At 59.9% G+C, this 17,687-nt stretch overlaps 6 protein-coding genes across 6 annotated transcripts; 2 read left to right on the forward strand and 4 right to left on the reverse strand.

Moving 5' to 3' along the window:
* Positions 1-174: 174 nt before the first annotated feature.
* On the reverse strand, positions 175-5,753 carry ACA1_088660 (RhoGEF domain containing protein; the record flags this gene model as incomplete). Its single annotated transcript, XM_004338586.1, has 10 exons — positions 175-2,140; positions 2,236-4,009; positions 4,099-4,255; positions 4,333-4,395; positions 4,492-4,590; positions 4,829-4,936; positions 5,047-5,125; positions 5,250-5,362; positions 5,473-5,561; positions 5,636-5,753. 10 exons carry the CDS (start codon positions 5,751-5,753, stop codon positions 175-177), a joined length of 4,566 nt encoding a protein of 1,521 aa, XP_004338634.1.
* A 493-nt stretch (positions 5,754-6,246) lies between these two features.
* ACA1_088670 (60S ribosomal protein L36, putative) lies at positions 6,247-6,972 on the reverse strand (the record flags this gene model as incomplete). Its single annotated transcript, XM_004338587.1, has 3 exons — positions 6,247-6,357; positions 6,459-6,593; positions 6,757-6,972. The coding sequence occupies 3 exons, from the start codon at positions 6,970-6,972 to the stop codon at positions 6,247-6,249; spliced, it is 462 nt and encodes a 153-aa protein (XP_004338635.1).
* Positions 6,973-7,272: 300 nt separating this feature from the next.
* ACA1_088680 (oxidoreductase, 2OGFe(II) oxygenase family protein) lies at positions 7,273-8,633 on the forward strand (the record flags this gene model as incomplete). Its single annotated transcript, XM_004338588.1, has 7 exons — positions 7,273-7,309; positions 7,391-7,714; positions 7,783-7,855; positions 7,938-8,057; positions 8,120-8,217; positions 8,295-8,466; positions 8,552-8,633. The coding sequence occupies 7 exons, from the start codon at positions 7,273-7,275 to the stop codon at positions 8,631-8,633; spliced, it is 906 nt and encodes a 301-aa protein (XP_004338636.1).
* An 81-nt stretch (positions 8,634-8,714) lies between these two features.
* ACA1_088690 (RhoGEF domain containing protein) lies at positions 8,715-13,349 on the reverse strand (the record flags this gene model as incomplete). Its single annotated transcript, XM_004338589.1, has 16 exons — positions 8,715-9,184; positions 9,397-9,669; positions 9,773-9,975; positions 10,104-10,234; positions 10,313-10,609; positions 10,696-10,810; positions 10,947-10,984; positions 11,102-11,358; positions 11,426-11,548; positions 11,651-11,797; positions 11,879-12,004; positions 12,083-12,208; positions 12,282-12,416; positions 12,521-12,765; positions 13,019-13,121; positions 13,253-13,349. The coding sequence occupies 16 exons, from the start codon at positions 13,347-13,349 to the stop codon at positions 8,715-8,717; spliced, it is 2,886 nt and encodes a 961-aa protein (XP_004338637.1).
* Positions 13,350-13,805: 456 nt separating this feature from the next.
* On the reverse strand, positions 13,806-15,621 carry ACA1_088700 (uncharacterized protein; the record flags this gene model as incomplete). The annotated part of the gene is made up of 11 exons (XM_004338590.1): positions 13,806-13,853; positions 13,946-14,031; positions 14,084-14,215; positions 14,307-14,451; positions 14,552-14,792; positions 14,869-14,955; positions 15,025-15,071; positions 15,136-15,219; positions 15,290-15,323; positions 15,387-15,497; positions 15,572-15,621. 11 exons carry the CDS (start codon positions 15,619-15,621, stop codon positions 13,806-13,808), a joined length of 1,065 nt encoding a protein of 354 aa, XP_004338638.1.
* An 88-nt stretch (positions 15,622-15,709) lies between these two features.
* On the forward strand, positions 15,710-17,311 carry ACA1_088710 (uncharacterized protein; the record flags this gene model as incomplete). The annotated part of the gene is made up of 7 exons (XM_004338591.1): positions 15,710-15,950; positions 16,017-16,156; positions 16,223-16,331; positions 16,475-16,533; positions 16,596-16,740; positions 16,817-16,965; positions 17,075-17,311. 7 exons carry the CDS (start codon positions 15,710-15,712, stop codon positions 17,309-17,311), a joined length of 1,080 nt encoding a protein of 359 aa, XP_004338639.1.
* Positions 17,312-17,687: the final 376 nt, after the last annotated feature.

Consider the following 17,687-nt stretch of genomic DNA (forward strand, 5'->3'; position numbering starts at 1 on the left):
GTTTCCTTCTTGACCTCTTTCTCTTTCTTTATTCTTTATTGTGGGGCACCAGTAGCCGCACAAGCGCACACACCAGCAACCACTACGAATAAAGAATTTGGGAATTCGAGGGTGTAAGCACTGCAAATTCCAAACAAACTTTAATAAATAATACAAAAATGGTTGTTGTTTTCTTCAGCTGGTCGACTCGGCCCGCTGCTTGGTGCTGCTGGTGCGGTCCTTCTTTCGCTCCTCCCAGCCAGCCGGCGACGACGAGTTGGCGCCCAGCCCGCTCGGCGGGTTGATGACGCTGCCCTTCTTCGTGCTCTTCTCCTTCTTCTCCTCCTTCTCCTTGTTATCTCTTTCCCTGTCCCGCTCCCTCTGGTGAGCATGGTCGCGGTCTCTCGGCTTGTCCTTGTCCTGACTCCTCCTCTTGTCCCTCGTCTTCTCCTTGTCCTCCTTCTTCTCCTCCTTCTTCTCCTTCTCCTTGTCGACGCTCTTCTTCTCAGGCTCGCTGTCGTGGTGCCCATTCTCCCGTCGCTCCTCCTTCGTGCTCTTCTCCTTCTCCTTCTCCCTCTCCTTCTCTCTCACAATGCTGTTCCTCCTCTCGCTCTCCCTCCCGCCGATGCTGCTCCCGCCACTCTTCCTCTTCTCCTTTTCCTTCTCTTTGGTGTCTCGTTCGTCGCCTCGCTCTCGGTCCTTCTCCTTCTCCTTCTCGCGCTCTCTGTCGCGCTTGCTGTCCCAGCTGCCCGACGACAGCGCCGTCCCGCGCCGAGTCTTGGCTGCAGCGCCCTCGGCGGCCTTGGTCGTCGCCTCCTTGGCCACCGCCGTCGATGGACGCGTCGCCGCCGCGAGCCTGGCATCCAACCGATCGCCGCCGCTCTCGCCGCCCGTGCTGATGAGATCCGACAGCCGCATGCCCGATACGTCCATGCTGACCGGCCGCACCCGCTTGGCCGCTCGGCTCACCGGCGTCCTGGCCCTGCTGGCCTCCTTCTCCCTCTCTTTCTCCTTTTCCTTCTCTCTCTCCTTCTCCTTCTCTTTCTCCCTTTCCCTCTCTCGCTCCTTTTCTTTCTCCCTTTCTTTCTCTTTGTCTCGTCGGGTGACGGCCGACCCGGACGCCGAGAAGGTGGAATACGGCGATGAAGCGGAAGGTGGTGGGTTCGACGAGGTGTTGGCCCGCGAGCGCGTGCGGACCGGCGAGCTGGTGGTGACGACGGCCAACGCCGACATCTCCTCGCTGTGGATCTTGCGGTCGGCCGCGGTGGGCGACATGGGCATCGCGTCGGTCGCGCTCGACCGCCGCTCCGGCTGGTGATGGCGCTCCCGGGAGCCACTACCACTAAGGCTGTCGACTCGTCCGTCCTCGCGGCTGCCGATCCTGCTGCCCGACTTGGGCCGTGAAGTGGGCTTCGAGGCCTCGCTGTCGGCCGCAGCCGCGGGGGCACCACCGGCGCCGGCCGAAGCCGAAGCCAGCCTGCGCTGCCGCAGACGCTTCAGGTCGGCAATGCGCCGGTCGATCTCTTCGATGGTGAGCGCCTCCTCCTCGTTGGCCGACATCCAGGTCGTGGAGACGGTGGGCTGCGCAGGGTGGTCACCGACCGCCGTCGAACTGTTGTTGCCGTTGCTGCCAATGGCCGACCGACTGCGCTCGCGCCGCACGCGGTCGGGCACCGACTCGGCGCGTGAGGTCTTGGGTCGCACGCGCAGGTGGACCGCGTTGCTCGTCTTGTGCGTCGCGACCGAGGCGCTCATGTCCCCCTCGGCCTTGGCGTTGTCGGCATTGCCGCCGTCGGCTTCTTCTTCGTCGCTGTCGTCGAGCGTGTCGCTTGCCATCCGCTGCAGCAGCGAGTCCAGCCGCCGCCGGGAGAAGTCCATCGACTTGGGTCGCAGCTTGCGCTCGGCCTTGCGCAGCTTCTTTTCGTCCTTGATTTCCTTTTCCTTTTCCTTCTTCTCCTGCCGCGCGCTCTTCTTTAGCTCCTTCTTCATCTGGTTCTTGGCGGCCTTGAGCAGCTTCTCGCGCTCGCGGTCCTCCTTCTTCCACTCATCGAGCAGATGCTTTTTGCGTCGCTCCCACTCCTCGTCGATGGCACCGTTCGGGTCCGTGGGCCGAATCGCGTCTGGCTTCTTGCCCGTCAGGTCCATGCTCATCGGTCGCACCCTGCGTGCCGTGCATGTGCGTGTGCGGTGTGTGCGTGTGCGGTGTGAGCACAAGCGCGAGACAAGAAAAAGGAGTGAACAGGAGAGCGCGCGTACTTGCGGGCGGCGTTCGGTGGCGCCGGTTGGGCCGGTTGCGCTGCGATGGTGTCAAGCTCCATCGACTGGGAGTTCGTGAGCCCGTGCGTGCTCGTAGCCCCGCCGGAAGGCGGCGAGGCGATGATGGCCGCAGAGGAGCCGGCGAGCGTATCGGCCGAGTCGGAGAGCTCGAGCGACGGCGGCGATGGGGCCACGTTGGGCGCCACCCCGAGGCCAGCGTTGGTCGCGTTGTTGGCGTGGTAGGCCGCAGCGGCCGCCGCGGCGAATGTAGGAATGAGGTGGATGCCGCGGATGGGGTTGATGTTGACCACCTCCTTCTCCCTGGCCTTTTCCCTCTCTTTTTCCTTTTCCTTCTCCTTTTCCTTGTCGTCGCCGCGCTTCTTGAGGTAGGCGAACGGGTTCTTGGTGCGGCTCGGCGCGGGCGACGACGACGGCGAAGGCGCGCCGGAGGTCGACGGACCAGCAGCGGCGCCGCCCAGGGACTCGCTGGAGGCCTCTCTGCGCATCATCTCCGCCACCGCCGACTCGTCGTAGGCGCCGCTCCGAATGCGTCGGCCGCTGCTGCCCGACTGTTGTTCGACCTTGGCCGTCGTGGCGTACTCGCCGCTCGATTCCTTCAGCTTTTGCAGGTGCTGTTGCTGCTGCTGATGCACTTGCTGCTTGTGCTCCTGCTGCTCCTGCAGCATCAGCTTCTCGAGCGACGTGGCCACGACCGAGGCGTCGCTGTTCGAGGAGCCCCATGACCGCTGGAGTCGGCTCATCTGGGCCACGTCGACGCTGGAGAAGGTCTTGCGATAGTTCCGCTTCTCCTTGCGCGTCAACTTGGGCGGCATCGGCGGCTCCTCGGCCGCCGCGGGAGGCTTGGCCAATGTATCATCGGCGCTGCCGGCCATCAAGGCGTCCTCCTCCTTGCTGCTGCTGTCCTCGTCCGACTTCTTCCTCTCCCAGCTGGGCGACCGCTTGCTGATGCCCATAGTGTTGAAGGTGCCGGACATGGTGTTGCGCCGGCCGCCGCTGCCGTCGCGTCGCTTGGCCTCGTCGCGCTTGCGCAGGAGAGTGCTGAAGAGTCCGCCGGACTTGCGCGGCGACGGGGGCGATTCGGGGACGGGGCTGTTGCCGCCGCCGCCGGTGACGGCCAGCAGGGTGGTGAGGTCGGCCGAGGCCCGCTTGTCGCGCCACGCCTTGCGGCGACTGCCCGCGGTGAGCTCGGGCGTCGCGGGCAAACTCTTCCACCCGCCGGCGTCGTCAGCGAACTCCTTGGTCAGCGAATCCTCGCCGCCGGCCGCCTGGCCTGACTCCTCGCCCTGGAGGGAGCGCAGCCGCTCTTGGTGGGCTTTGAGGCGCGACTCCCACCGTGACTGGTGGCCTTGCGGCTTGACCCCGGCCTCCTCGGCCATCTCCTCCTTCCGGCTCTGGTGCTCCTTCTCCCAGCGATTGGGCGCCCGCGGGGACATGCCGTTGAGGAGGGCGGCGGCAGGCTGCTTGGGCGCCTCCTTCACCTCGCTGACGGTGTCGAGGTTGCCGGCGCTGGCGGTGCCCTCGCCACCGTCGGTCTTTCGATAGCGCTCGCTAAAGGCGAGCTTCGCTTTCAGCGCCCGCTTCTTGGCCCGCTCCAGCACGAGATCGTTGTGGTGCTCGCGCTTGGCGTTGATGTCCTGCCGCAGGGAGTTCAGTTCGTTGATCCATTCGTCTCGCTCCTGCGTCGACGCAGCAAAGAAGCGAACCACGTCCACCGTGTCCCCGTCGGCCCGCAGCGCAAAGCCGAACCGATTATCTGTTCGCGTTGTTTGTTGTTTATTGTTTCGTGTTAGGACATGGACTACACGGCCTGCGTTGGAAGCCAACACAGAGCGTGGTGCGTACCCTTCAGGTCATCGGGCAGGACGACCGGCAGAAGCTGCACGAGGTGGTAGGAGTTCTTGAATTTGAACACCTCGACGCCGCTCTTCTTCACCGGCTTCGTGTCCACCAGGAGATCGTTGAAGAGGAATACCATCCGCTCCCGTCTCACCTTGTTGTCCTATGAATAACGAGGCACATTCGTGAGACCGCGGCCACGTTGGCCTGGCGCGGGTGCGCGAGGAATTCGCAAGGTACCTTGGCGAAGCCGACAGCGAGCCGACCCTCTCGCACATACTTGCGACTGGGCGCCGCGATCGACTGCAGCCACGGAGTAAAGAGGCGATGACGTCAGCAAGGAGTAGAAACGCGAAGGGGGTGATGATGTGGGGGTGTGGGTGGGTGGAAAGAACGTACGGTCTCATTGCCCAGGAGGCGCGACTGGACGTCGAGCAGTTTGCCGATGCGCTCGGCCTCGCTGGCCTTCTCCTCGATATACTCGGCCACGTCGCTCACCTGCTTGTAGGCCGACGACAGCGCCTGAAAGTCGTTGTGGTCCTCCTCGGTGTGCTTGAGCAGGTCCTTGAGCAGCAACCGGTAGCGCGGGATGCGCTGGATTGGCCGAATGAGGAACGAATTGATCTCCTGATTGCCCACCTCCTCCGATATTTTCTGTGACCACCGACGAGTGTCGTGTGCGATGAGATAGTGTGTGAGAAAGTCGTACGCGGATTCAAGTAGGATGTGCGCTTACCTTGAGCATCTCGAGCACGCGCGGGTCGCTCTTCTTGTAGGTGGTCAGTTCGACCATGGCCTTGTTGTATCGGCTCACGTACTGCGTGTAGACCTTGAGAAAGGCGCTCTGTTGTGTCGGCGTGGGCCAGAAACGGCGTAGGTCAGCGGATTGAGGGGGATCATCACCACCATCAGCACTACTATCGTAGCCAGCGAGAAGGAGGAGAGGCAGCGCACCATCTGTACAAATATGTCGCCAATTCCCTGGTGGGCGCTCCACTTCTGCATCCTCGGTCGCAGATCGTTCAGAAGGTTGCTGGCCACGCACACACACGCACGCATACAACAAAAACGAAAAACGAACAAAGAAGAAGGTGTGAGGCAGCCGCGGCAATGGCATCGGTTCACGGCGAGGCCAACAACGCGTGTGAAGCGGGTACCCGTTGTAGTTGCGGATGACTTGAATGTCGGAAAAGAGGGAGTTGAAGTTGGCCATCGCACTTGCATCCGTCTTCTCGTCTTCCATGCGCTCCTTGAGCGGCTTGAGGTAGTGCTGTTGGAGGCGGTGGCGGGCGAGCGTCGGCATGGAGGTAAGAAGTGATGGTTCTCGCGCAAGGCGTGGATGTGCATGGGAGAAGCGCGTAGAGGGAAAGTGGAGCGCACCTCTATCACGACGTTCAGGTTTTTTACATAGTCCTCTTCCGTTTTTTCAATCTCACGAGCGACGTTGGCCCGGTAGATGGCGTTCTCCTCTGCACACGGAGGGAGATGGAGATAAAGATGAATCAAAATGGTTTTGTGATTAAGGAGGAGGGCGGTTGAGTACTTCGCTTGACCAGCTGGCGGCGAGCCTTCCTCCCTCGGTAGAGCGATTGGACTATGACAATCTTCTTCAGGTCGCCCGCGGTGGGGCTGGAAGCCCATATGAACCTCGCTGAGAACATCTCGAGAGCGGGTAGCCTGGATGCAACCCAATTTTTACAGATTATTATTTACACCGCCTGGCCTCCCTCTGCACCTGCTTCCTCTATCGGAGGAGTTGTGAGGGACGGTGTGGCGGGTCTGTCAGATGCTCCCTCCCTTGGCGACGTCGGGCTCTTTGTTCAAGTGCTGTTCGCCGCTGCGTCAACGGTGCGCTCTTTTTGCTTGGCCACCCGTCGCCACCTGCGATAAGGAAATTCAAGGTCTTTGACCAATCGCCGCCACCACACCATCCCCGGACGACCCTCGCCGAACTCAGTTGGGTTCCGTTTTGGCCTCTCAGACTTCCCACCGAGGGCTGACGGGGCGTTAGATGGGGCAAAAAGAAATTGCAAGATGATTTTGTTCTTGAGATGGTCGCCGTCGCATTGGAAAAGATGAAAATGGGAAAATGGAGTAATCGCTCCGCTGTCAACGAAGAGGCTTTTATGGTTTTTGATCTCGGAGTAAAGCAGTTTACTGCTGCTCCTCGGCATCCTCCTTGGCCCTGGAAGCGGCAAGACGCTGGAGCGAGACGACGTTACCCATCTCCTCCCTCTTCTTGAGCGCACGGCGGTGGGTACCGATCTGTGATTGCGGGGAAAAGAGGTCAAAAAATTGAACAAGAACCATAAAAATCAATGATGAGGCTCCGCAGAGGCGGAGTAGAAATGGGATGGTTTTCTCACCTTCCTCTTGGCGAGCTTGAGGGCACGCTTGTCAAGACCGACCCTCATCAACTCAATGATGCGCCTCTCATAGGGGGCATAGCCGGAGACCTCACGGATGACCTCACGGACGAACTTGGTGCGCTTACCAATCCTCTGCAAGAGTCGGCATAACAATGATTGAGTGAGATGGAGCACTGACCGAGGCACACGGAGCGTCTCCGCGCATCAATGCGAAACGTGTAGAGAAGATTGAGCGGGGGGCGCTGAGAATTTTACAGCGTATTGCCTCCGAAATCGTCAAGGGGATCGGGCGTACCCTGACGTCGGCCGTACGGATCTTCCTGGTCCTCTTAGTGACGGGGAAGCCCCTCTTAAGACCACGGGCAATACCGAGGGGAGTCTTGATGGTGAGGTCCTGAGTGGGCTTCTTCTCCTTGCGGACCCTGACGGGCTTGGCGGGAGCGGCCTTAGCGGGGGCCTTGGCGGCGGCCTTGGCAGGAGCCTTGGCGGGGGCGGCCTTCTTCGACGACATGTTGCTGGAGAGAGGGAAAGAGACCGAAGAAAGGACTGCGGCCGTGTGAGGGGTGAAAGAGTAAAAAAGAAGGAAAGGAGGCGGAAGGGCCGACGCCCACCCATAACCCTCCGATATGCTGTCGACACTCGCCTTTCGCCACCTTAAACAACCGAGAAAAGTGGAGGAAAATGAGGTTGACGCCAGCCGAGGAAAACGGACCCAAAAAAAAAGGCGCCAAAGGGCTGGCGTTGCGAAGATCGAAGATTACCATCTACACCTTCACCTTCATCCTTTGGCAATCTCGAGGGCACAACTGACATGACGAGTCGAGGAGGACAACGCAACGCGCGAGTAAGTTCGCGTGTGCAGGGTGGAGGGTGGGGCGGTGGCCCCAGTGTGCGGCCATCACGCAAGCCGGCCGTACCTGGCGGCGCAGCTCCGGACAGCAAAGCAGCATCCACGGCGCAAGCAGTGGGTGTGACAATCGCCAAGGAAAATCATCCACCCGCCCAGCTGCGCAATTCTGGCACGAATCTGCAGTACGTGAGCACGCCAAAGCACGGAGTTGCCGACGCCAAGGCACTTGCCGGCGGCCATACCGGCAAAATCAAGGTTCGGGACGGCATCGTAGTGTTGCGAAACTTCCTCGACGTCGAGACGCAGCGATGGCTGGCCGAGATCTGTTTCTCGATGGGCGACGAAGCTAGTGGGGCGCAGACCGGCACCACTGGGTTCTATCAGCTCAAGAAATCGGACAAAGGTGCGTCTGTTCTCCCTGTGACACTCGAACAATGGGAAGTCACACAACCTGACCAGTCGGGACTGTAGGGAACGGGATGTTCAAGCTCAACATGGGCACGCGTGGGCGCATGATAGATTCCACGTCCTCCTTTCCTCCGCGGTACCTACACCCCAGCACTGCCTATCTGAACACACAGCGGCGGCTGTTCGCTCTCTGACGTCGGAGGTGCGTGAACTCTCAGGTTTGCCGAGCTCTGTGTGCAGTGTCTGCGAGCAGCGCAGGAAGTGGACGACACCATGCCCGACATGGAGCCCAATACCAACCTGATCAACTTCTACAAGCCCGACGCAAACTTCAAATGGTAACCAATGCTCGTGCTCTTCTCTGCGCGCCACGTGTGGTCTCACCGCTCAAACGACGCAGGCACAAGGACAGCGAGAATCCGCAGCTCGTGAAGGTCGGCAAGGGCAAGCCGGTAGTATCGTTCTCTATCGGCCTCTCCTGCGACTTTGGCTACAAAGGTAAGTCGTGTGCCACACACACTAGCGGGAGCCAGTGCCGTTGCACGGTTAACCAGATCCGTCTCTTTGGCTTGCAGATCACTACGAGAGTGAGGAGCACGAGACCGTGCGGTTGGACTCGGGGGACGTCTTCATATTCGGTGGTCGCTCGAGGATGATTGTGCACTCAGTGCTGCGAGTCATTCCACACACCATGCCCGGGTACATGCGAAAACACATGCGCGAGGGAAGACTGAACATCACTTTCAGGTACGTGCCTGCAATTGCCAGCATTGCTGCTGCAGACAACAAGGGCCTTTCGCTCAGAAGTTTACGTTTTCCCTCATCTACACAGGGAAGTGGACGGCTACCTGGACCCCACGCAGTTCCCGCGCTACCGAGTCACCTATGATATAGAGGACACGGGCAACGGTTGAACGAGCGTGATCTCCTTTCTCCTCCTCTGTATCAATCAACGCTAACATCACGACAATGCCACATAGTTTCTTTGCCCCCTTTCACGACGTCATGTTCTTCGGGTTTCTGCTCTTCTCCTTGCTGCTGCTCGCACTTCTCAGCGACGACGTCGAGCCCTTTCGGGGCGATTTGTCGGACATCGATGAGGCCGAAGACGTGGAAGAGGCGCCGCCTCCTTCGCTGTCGTCGCTCAACACGACCTGGGGCACCGTTCTACCACTCGATGCGTGCGAACGAGACGACGATGACGAAGACGAGGACTGAGGCCTGAGGCTGTTCGACTTGCTCGAAGCGGAGGCATCCGAATCGCCCCGGGCTCTGTCGTGGTCACGATCCGGGGACCTCCTCCGGTCTCGCTCCCTGTCTCGGTCTCGGTCTTGCGATTTCCTTCGGTCTCGGTCGCGGTCTCGCTCCGGTGACTTCTTGCAATCCCGGTCTCGCTCCCGGTCGCGCTCTCGCTCCTGCGACTTCGTTTGGCCACGGTCGCGGTCGCGGTCGTCGGTCTCTGTCCCTGTCGCGCTCATCCTGTGGTGTGACGTTTAGTGCGTTGCGTGTCGTGTCGTGTAGCCATGAGGCGTGGTCTTAGCACCTTGGAATCACGCTCCTTGTCGTGAGATCGCTCGCGGTGGGTGCCTCGGCTGCTGCTGCTGCTGTTGCTGGTACTCTCCCTCGATCGCGACCGCGCTCTCAAAGACGACGACCCGGGGTCAGGGGAGGTCAAACTCAAGAGCGCCGTCGAGCCGGCCATCGAGGACAAGGGCATGTCCACCATCGAGCCCACGCGACGCTCACCCACAGGAGTACCGAGCTGTTGTTGTTGTTGTTGTTGCTGCTGCTGCTGCGAGGGTCCACTGAAGCGGGCGAGCGACGAGGCGATGCACTCGCGCAGGAGGGTGGCCCAGGCCTGCTTCTCCTCGGGAAGTGACGTGTAGAACACCAGCGAGCCCTCCTGCCCCGGCTCTCCCGGCGAGGTCAGCTTGAACGCGTTCTTCAGATCTGCATACGTGCGCCGCCACTCAGCTCCGTCAGTAGCCGCACACGCACACGCACCACCGCACGCACACGTGTTTGCAGAACGACATGTTGAAGAGAGTTGTACCGAGAGAATCGGCGACGTCGTCGAAGCGGGTGACGGCGAGGTTGAAGAAGCGCTTGAAGTGGTAGAGCTTGCCCATACGCTTGGGCTTGGTGGCGAGCAGGACGTCGTTGAAGAGGAAGAGGTACCGATAGGCCGACTGCTTCCTGCTCGTGGCCGCCAGGATCACGCCCTGCTTCTTCAGCTCCCGGTCGGGCTGAATCAAGCTCTACACCACCGAGTAGTAAAGGTACGACACCGCACACGCACGCACACACCATCGCACGCGCATGACGTCAGAGTGACGTCAGCCTAGGAAGAAGGTGGGGGAGCGGGTGCCTTGGCATCGGGGTACTTGAGGATGAGCGGGACCATGTTGACCAGCTGACGCTGCGCCTCGGCCTTGCGCTTGGCCTCGTTGAGGTACTTGGCAGCCTGCTCGATGCTGTCCTTGGCCTGCACGAGGTCGCCGAGATCCGGGCTCGACTGCACGACACCACCGCACGGCACAGCACGACATCAGCCAGCCGTGCATACAGGCGAGCGACGCGGCCGTGCACGCACCTGCGGTGTTGACTGGATGACGTCGCGCAGCAGAAGCTCGTAGCGCGGCACGCGCTGGATCGGCTGTTGACAAATTGGTGAGTTTGGCTCCGAGTCGTGTCGTGTGTCGTGTGCGATGGGGGGGGGGAAGTGTGCCTGGATGAGGAAGTCTTCGAGGCGGAGCATCTTGCAGTCGGGATGCAGGCGCGTAGCGTTCTCGAAGGTAATCCACGGCGACTTGTCCTTGAGCCGCCTCAGGATCCGCATCGCATTGTCGTAGTTGTTGATGTACCCACTGTACATCTTCAACCAATTCGCCTGCAACGCCGCACACATATGCAATATATAGATATTTCTCGAGAGATAAATGCATATGTATAAAAATGATATGTGTCATTCGGTACCAGCTCGATGAACATCTTGCCGAGCTTGACGTGATTGGGTGACTGGAGCTCAATTTCCAGGTCGCGCAGGAACGTCGTGTGCAGTGCGCAAATGGTCTTGATCGACGAGAACAGCCTGCAATATGCGGTGACACATACAGCGAGGTTGAGTCTCGAGTGTAGTGTTGTGTGGTGTCGTGTCGTGTGGTGTCGTGTCGTGTCGTTTTGTGCTGTGTCTCGTCGTGTGTGTGCGTCGTGTTAACTCAACGGACCCTTTGAGGTCGTCTGCGGACAGGTTCACCGATTTGACCTGTTGCTTCTCCAGCGGCTCCAAAAAGAACTGTTTACACACTCTCACGCCAGTTCACATCGTATTGAGCTCCCAACGACGCGCAACGACGCGCGACGACCAACAGCTGCGCAGTACCGTGACGGTGAGTCCGATGTTCTTGACGTAGACCTTCTCGGTCTGGAGGATCTCGTTGATGATCTGCCGCCGCTTGATGTAGGTACGCTGCAGCCTCTCCCGCTCGGCCTTCTCGGCTTCGGTCTCGCGGACGGTGGCCGCCCCGGTGCGTCGGCGCAGCGTCGGCATGACCGACCGCCGGTTGCCCTGCTCGTTCTCGTCGCGCGTATCGATCGCCATCACCACCTCTTCCTCTTCCTCTTCCTCCTCACCCTCCACTGAACCCGCAACAACAGCGAATTGGCAACAACAACACACACATGTGGGGAGACGAAGGGTGCGTACCGGGGACGCCGAGGTTGTTGATGGCATCGTCGGCGAACTCACGGACCTCGCTCGAATTGGCCTTGCTCAAGCGGGCGAACAGCGCCGCGCTTCGCTCCGACTTCAAGTTGCGCCTGTGCTTGTCTGTACGCGCGAAGCAGGCCCAGCGCACACAACACGACACACACGCGACACGACACAAACGTTAAAAAAAGATAGGCGGGGAGCGGGGGAGAAGGTCCGAACCGAGCAGGGTGAGCTTGACGCAGATGGCGAGCAGCTCGGAGAGGAAGTTGACCTCCTTCTTGTCGACGGTGGCGGGCGAGATGGACTCCATCAGGCCCAGCAGGATGGGAATGCCGCCCGCACGACAGATCTCATCCCGCACCTCGACTGGAACCATGCGCGCGTGTCATGTCAGCAACTGTGTTGTGTGTGTGAGTGTGTGTTGTGTGTTGTGTGTGGGTGCAGCACCATTCTTGGAGGCGTTCAGGAGGGTGGACACCACTTCGGTGTGGAGCTCGCGGTTCTTGCTCTCCACCAGGAGATCGATGATGTTGATGATCGCGCGCTGGCTCACAATCACTTCCTGCGCCGTCTCTGTGCGAACATGTGTGTGTGTGGAAAGGAAGGTCAACATCAACGCGCACACAGGGGCTGGGGCGTGGAGCGACGAACGGTCGACGGCCAAGTTGCACAGGACTTGGGCGATGGCCAGTTGCATCTGCGGGTTGCTTGTGGCGCGCAGCAGCCGCATCAACCGGTTGATGGCGTGCCTCGCCACCAGCTTGCGCCGCACCTCCTCTGCGATGGCAATGGCAAGTAAGCTACCAACCGTGTCGTGTAGCGCGTGCGCGTGGGGGAGGAGCAGGAGTACCAGACATGGCGCTGAGCATGAGGAGCACGTTGACCATGCGCAACTGAATCTCGGCGCTCGCGCAGGAAAGCAGCGCGATCACGTTCTGGAGCGCTCCGCCCTGCTGGACCTCGCAGAACAGCTTCTGCGCATTCTCTGTTCGTTCAGACACGACACGCACGACAAGACACACGCACACGACGCACACACAGTCGTGAGCTGTTGCATCGAGAAGGAGTGTGGTGGGCTTCGGTGGGTACCCTCGTAGAAGAGGTTGGTGAGCGCGCGGGTGGCCTGTACGACGACGCGCTGACTCCACCTGAGCGCATCGGCCGGGATCTCGCCCACGGCTAGGCTCGCCGACGACTCATAGTCTAGCAGGCCCGCCAGCCGGGTCACCAGCTCCTGCGTGCGGCCCAGCAGCGATCTGTCGGGCACCGCGTCATCAAACTTGTCTACAGAGACCATCACACCACCGCGCCGCTCGGTCGGCAGCCGGGCGTACCTGTTCCTGGGGTGTCGGGCGAGGTTGAGGACAAGCCAGAGCACCTTCTCCACCACGTCGTCGTTCTGGGCGTCCTGGAGGAGCTCGACCAGCGCCGCGATCATGCCTGGGGTCTGGCATACCTCCTCCTGCGCTATCGCTGCGAACGCGACATTACTAGTTTAATGTCGTGTGGCATGCGTTGTGCGTGTCGTGTCGTGCATGCGCAGGGGGGGGCGTACAGTGCTCGCTGGCGAGGTTGGAGAGAGCCCACACTGCAAGCATGCGCTTGACGTCCGGGAAACTCGGGTGGAGCAGCTTGAGCAGCTCTGGCACCACGCCCAGCGCCAGCGCCTTCTCCTTCCACGCAGCCGTTCCTGCACGAACACGATCACGCATCCATCGATCAACACAGCGACACGACCCAACGCAACGCCACGGAACGCAACACGGCACAAAACGCATCGTCAGATCTGTTGTGGGTGGAAGGTTCGGGGGGGGGGCAAACCATCAGCTGCGGTATTGATGAAGATTCTAAGGTAGACCTCGTGTTTGGGGTCGTCGTGCCGGCCGAGATCGCTCGCCAGCCTCCGTAGGCCCTCCATTTCGATACTCCCACGAGATCGAGTTAGATGGTGGCCACCACAACAATTACAATAAACAAATTGTTTGTTTACAGAGCGACATTGTTGGCGAGTACCAAATACAAAATTTATCCTTATTTGCACTTTCAGAGAGATATGGCAATCAAGATGAAGGTGCAGAGGAGGAAGAGGAGGAAAGGAAGCCACGTATGAGGTTGATTACTCGGAGATCCTCCTCGCGAAGTGGCGATGCCCTCCCCTCCACATGGCTCGCTACGACTTCCAACTGTGTGTGTGTGTGTGTGTGTGGCGTGGGGTGATGAACGGTAAGTTGGTGGAATGTAACAAGCCGCATCGCAGCGGCAGGGTGGCTTACTGTGCGGCGGACATCGGCGAGGGCGGGCTGGTAGGCCGGCAGTGGGGCGAACCGCACGACCTGCGGTAGCAGAGAATCGACTCGTTCCGCGAGTGCGCTGATCACGGCCTCAGTCGCTTGCCCGACAGGCTCAGCTGTTGCTGCGCCCACTGAGTCAGTGCACACACGACAGCACGCACGTGCGCACACAGATCAATCGGGGGGGGGACGTACCGCCATGGGAAACAATGGCAGCAAGCACAACCCACACGGCCAGATGGATCGGCTCGTCGCCTGAGTCCTGCGACTGGGACAGGAGGCGCACGAGAGACACCACCAAGCGAGCATCTGTCCAGCAGTGTGCGAGTGAGTGTGTGTTGTGTCGTATGCACGGTCGTACCGATCAGAGCGGCCATCTGCTCCTCGTTCAAGTAGGCGAGTGTGTTGGCAAGCAGCAGCGTGCATATCTTGTGCACGTCGTCCTCATCGACCTCAGTGCGAAGCCACTGCACAGCCACTGGCACGAATGCGTCTGCGCGCCGCCGATAGTAATGGTGCCACACGTGAGGTAAGCAATGCACAGAGTCGCATGCGAATCAACAAGAAATGCTGGTTGGTCGAACCGGCCATCTTGCGCATCACCCGCTCTTCGGCGACGCCGCTGGTCTGGCCCGGTTGGTTCTCGGGGTGGACGGCAAGTCCCGGTCGCGACAGCAGCAACTCCACCACTTCCCACATGAGGTGTGCGATCTTTTCCGTTATTCTGTCCTGCACCACACACACACACACACACACACACACACACAAAAGAGTGCGGTGAGCCAACGTGAGTCAGGTCACTACTAGAACTAGAAACGCAAGTGCGTACTTCTGGTTGGCCGAGCTGAGCGCCCAGTACGCCCAGCATGTCGTGGTCCCACACGAGCTTGGTGGCGAGCTGACCGCCCATGTAGGCCAGCGCATAGAGCAGCTCTGCGCACCTCTGGAGCAGAAGCTCGCTCATGGAGGAGCGCAGAATCCAGGCCAGCTTCGCGATGAAGTCGTCATCCAGGAGCGAGGGCGCCCACGACTGCTGTCCCTCCGCCGTGCAAACGCACGCAGTGAAGCACCTGGTCACCCGCCACATCACTAAAGGGTCAGGCTGTCGTGTGTGTGGTCACGCGTGACTTGGGCTTGCGTATGTACCTCGCCAGTTCGGCAAGGGTTGGTGGGTCGTCGTTGGTCACCCACATGCCCACCAGCATCGCCTGCAGGTCTTGTCGGTTCAGTGCACTGAAGCGTGGCCGATAGCGTCAGCAGATGTGCTACATCATGGTTCGTGCGCGGTGATGTGGAACGAACCTACTTCGCACAGAGCCAACATTCCCAAGCACGCCTACGATGACTTCCTGCAGCGATCGCGATTGTTGTAGTAAGTGGTGTCCTACAGTGATGGGGGTGAGGAAGGCGCACTCTGAACCGATGGGAGTGAGTGGGGTTGGCGAGAATGCGCAGGAGGATGGAGAGCAGCTCGTGCTTCAGCATGAAGTCTACGAACTGTCGCAGAGGCAAGCCGAGTGTGAGTAACGTCTTTCTTTGTTGGCCAAGCACTAACGAATGCTCGCACCTCTGCACTCGTGGCAATGTCCCAAAGGAAGCACCTGCAGGCCAAGCAAGGCGTACGTAAGCAGTTGGTGTGCGGATGGGCGGTGATGGTGGCGCACCCTAACTCGATCTCCTCCGTTTCATCTTCCTCCTGCACGACTTCACCTTCGCGCACCAGCCGAAGCTTGTCCTCCTTCTCCACGAGCGTGATCAAACAGCGCAACACGTAGCTGATTTTGCACCACAAACAAAATCATATGGTGAAAATCAATAAAGATGAAAGGAGAACAACAGGGCAAGGCACCTGGGATCGATGACCGAGTCCGGGTAGGTTTCGGCTGCGCCTGCTTCCATCTTAGCTGGCGTTTGTGGCTTTGCTTTTCGCGCCAATCGAGGAGGGAAAATCTTTTCCTTTCAAATCGCTCGAAACTATACTCGCATCATGCTGCGTCAGCGGAGGACGCTGATTACCTCTCGGCCAGTTGCACTAGCGTCGCTGTTGGGGCGGCCATCTGCAGCTGGCGCGAGGGCGCTGGTTCGCCATGGGCAAGCCTTTTCCACCAACCGCAGCACCGCCTTCTCCTCATCTCGCTGGAGAAGCCCCCTGCTGCTGGCTGCCGTCACCGCGATGAGTGCCGGTGCCGCCTTTGGATTGCATCGTCATCGCTCAGCTTTCGCTCTGCGTACCCTTCCTCGAATCCATCCCCCCCCCTTCAAACACTGTACAGTGCTGACGTGCACCACTGCAGAGCCTCAGCCTGGCACAGAAGCTGAGGAGTATGAGGACGAGGGCTATCAGCGCTTACTCATGGGCCTGATGGACTCTGCCAGGGACGATGGTGAAGATGGCGAGGGCGACCTGGCCGACGCCATTGTGTTTGAGCCTGAGGTGGGTGGTCCTCTCCCTCTCTACTCGATTGAAGCGTGGCACTGATAGGGTCATGTGCCAATGTAGGAAGAGGTAAAGGAGGAGGAAAAGGAGAAAGACGAGGAAGAGCTGCTGCCGGCATCTCGCGTGCTCGGCGCCGGGCGAGCCAAGATTGCCAACGAAGAGGCCGAAGCTCGTCGGCAGCAGCTGGAGGCCCACCTTCACGAACACATACGCTCCTGGCATGTCATTCGCCCCTTCTGTGGCTATCAACACGATGGCTGACTTCGTTTTTGGGTGATCTCCTCAGGGCCAAGTTCGAGAAGGTGTGCTCGCAAGGTGGCGGCGATGATGGTGAAGAAGGAGAAGAACAAGACAAGCCACACGCTGGAGCAAAGGTATTCGCCACTTGCGACGTAAGAAAGAGAGAGCCTGTGTTGTGACACATCGGGTTGCACAGGTGGTGCTCAGGTACCCGCCGTGGATGCAGCCGGGCGAGTCCAACGAGGTGGCCCAGTTCACCATCCTCGGCGCATCGCCCCACGGCCAGAAGGACGGCGTCGTGGACATGCTCACCATGCTGACCACCACCCCTCCCGTCCACCGTACGCACGCCCCCTTCCAATCCGGTCGTCACGACCGACCGGCCAAGACTGAGTGCTGACGGCACTGGGCGGGCAGGCATGCGTGATCTGTATGAGTTCCACCGGGGCATACGAGACGAGATCGGGAAGCAGGCGCGCATCGTCAAGCCCCGCATGCGTTGGCTGGTGGCGGGCCGACCCGCTCTGGGCTTCGTCACCGCCTTCACCGGCTGGGGCAAGACCCTGGTACGTACATCATGGTGACGATGATACACGCTCTCTCGCAAGCAACACTCATTCGCTCATATTTTGTGTCATGCTGTGTGTCGTGTTGTGTGCGCACACGGTGTCACAGGTGTCGACGTACGTGGTCACGGCGTACAACAAGACGGGCTACGTGTTGGTGTTCAACACCATCCACGACGGTGAGGCGCCGCTGCCGCAGTGCTTCGCACGTCACCAGGAGGAGAGCGACGAGGCCTTCGAGTACATCCTGCGCACCGTCACCTTCCGCCCTGCCCCTCCCCCGTCTCCTTCTGCGTCCCTGCCCTCCTCGTCCTTCTTCCTCTCCGCCTACGAAAAGACCAAATAATTACAAAATGAGTTTGAAAAAAATCAAACAATTAATGATTTTAAAGGAAATATCTCCGGAAGGACAATATTTTGTGGAATGCAAGAAATGGCGCTGAGGTGGCACCAGCCCGGAGAGACCTCGAGTTGCTTGTTGTCAACACTGCCGCCCACACCATGCACGGAGGAGGACAAGTGGGGACACTGCAGTCTGGGGGTGAAGGCGCGGCGTCGCCCGTGCGATCTCGTGGTCCTTCGCGCACTGTGTTTGCCGTCGAAAATAATCTCATCTCATCGTCTTCAACCTCCACTCCATCCACTTCTGCGACATTGCAGAACACATCGTCTCCTTCACATCACAAGCTCTCGTGGCGATCACGAAGAGGAAGGGTCACTTC

This window comes from Acanthamoeba castellanii (genome assembly GCF_000313135.1).
Source record: "Acanthamoeba castellanii str. Neff unplaced genomic scaffold scf7180000084639, whole genome shotgun sequence".
NCBI lineage: Eukaryota > Discosea > Longamoebia > Acanthamoebidae > Acanthamoeba > Acanthamoeba castellanii.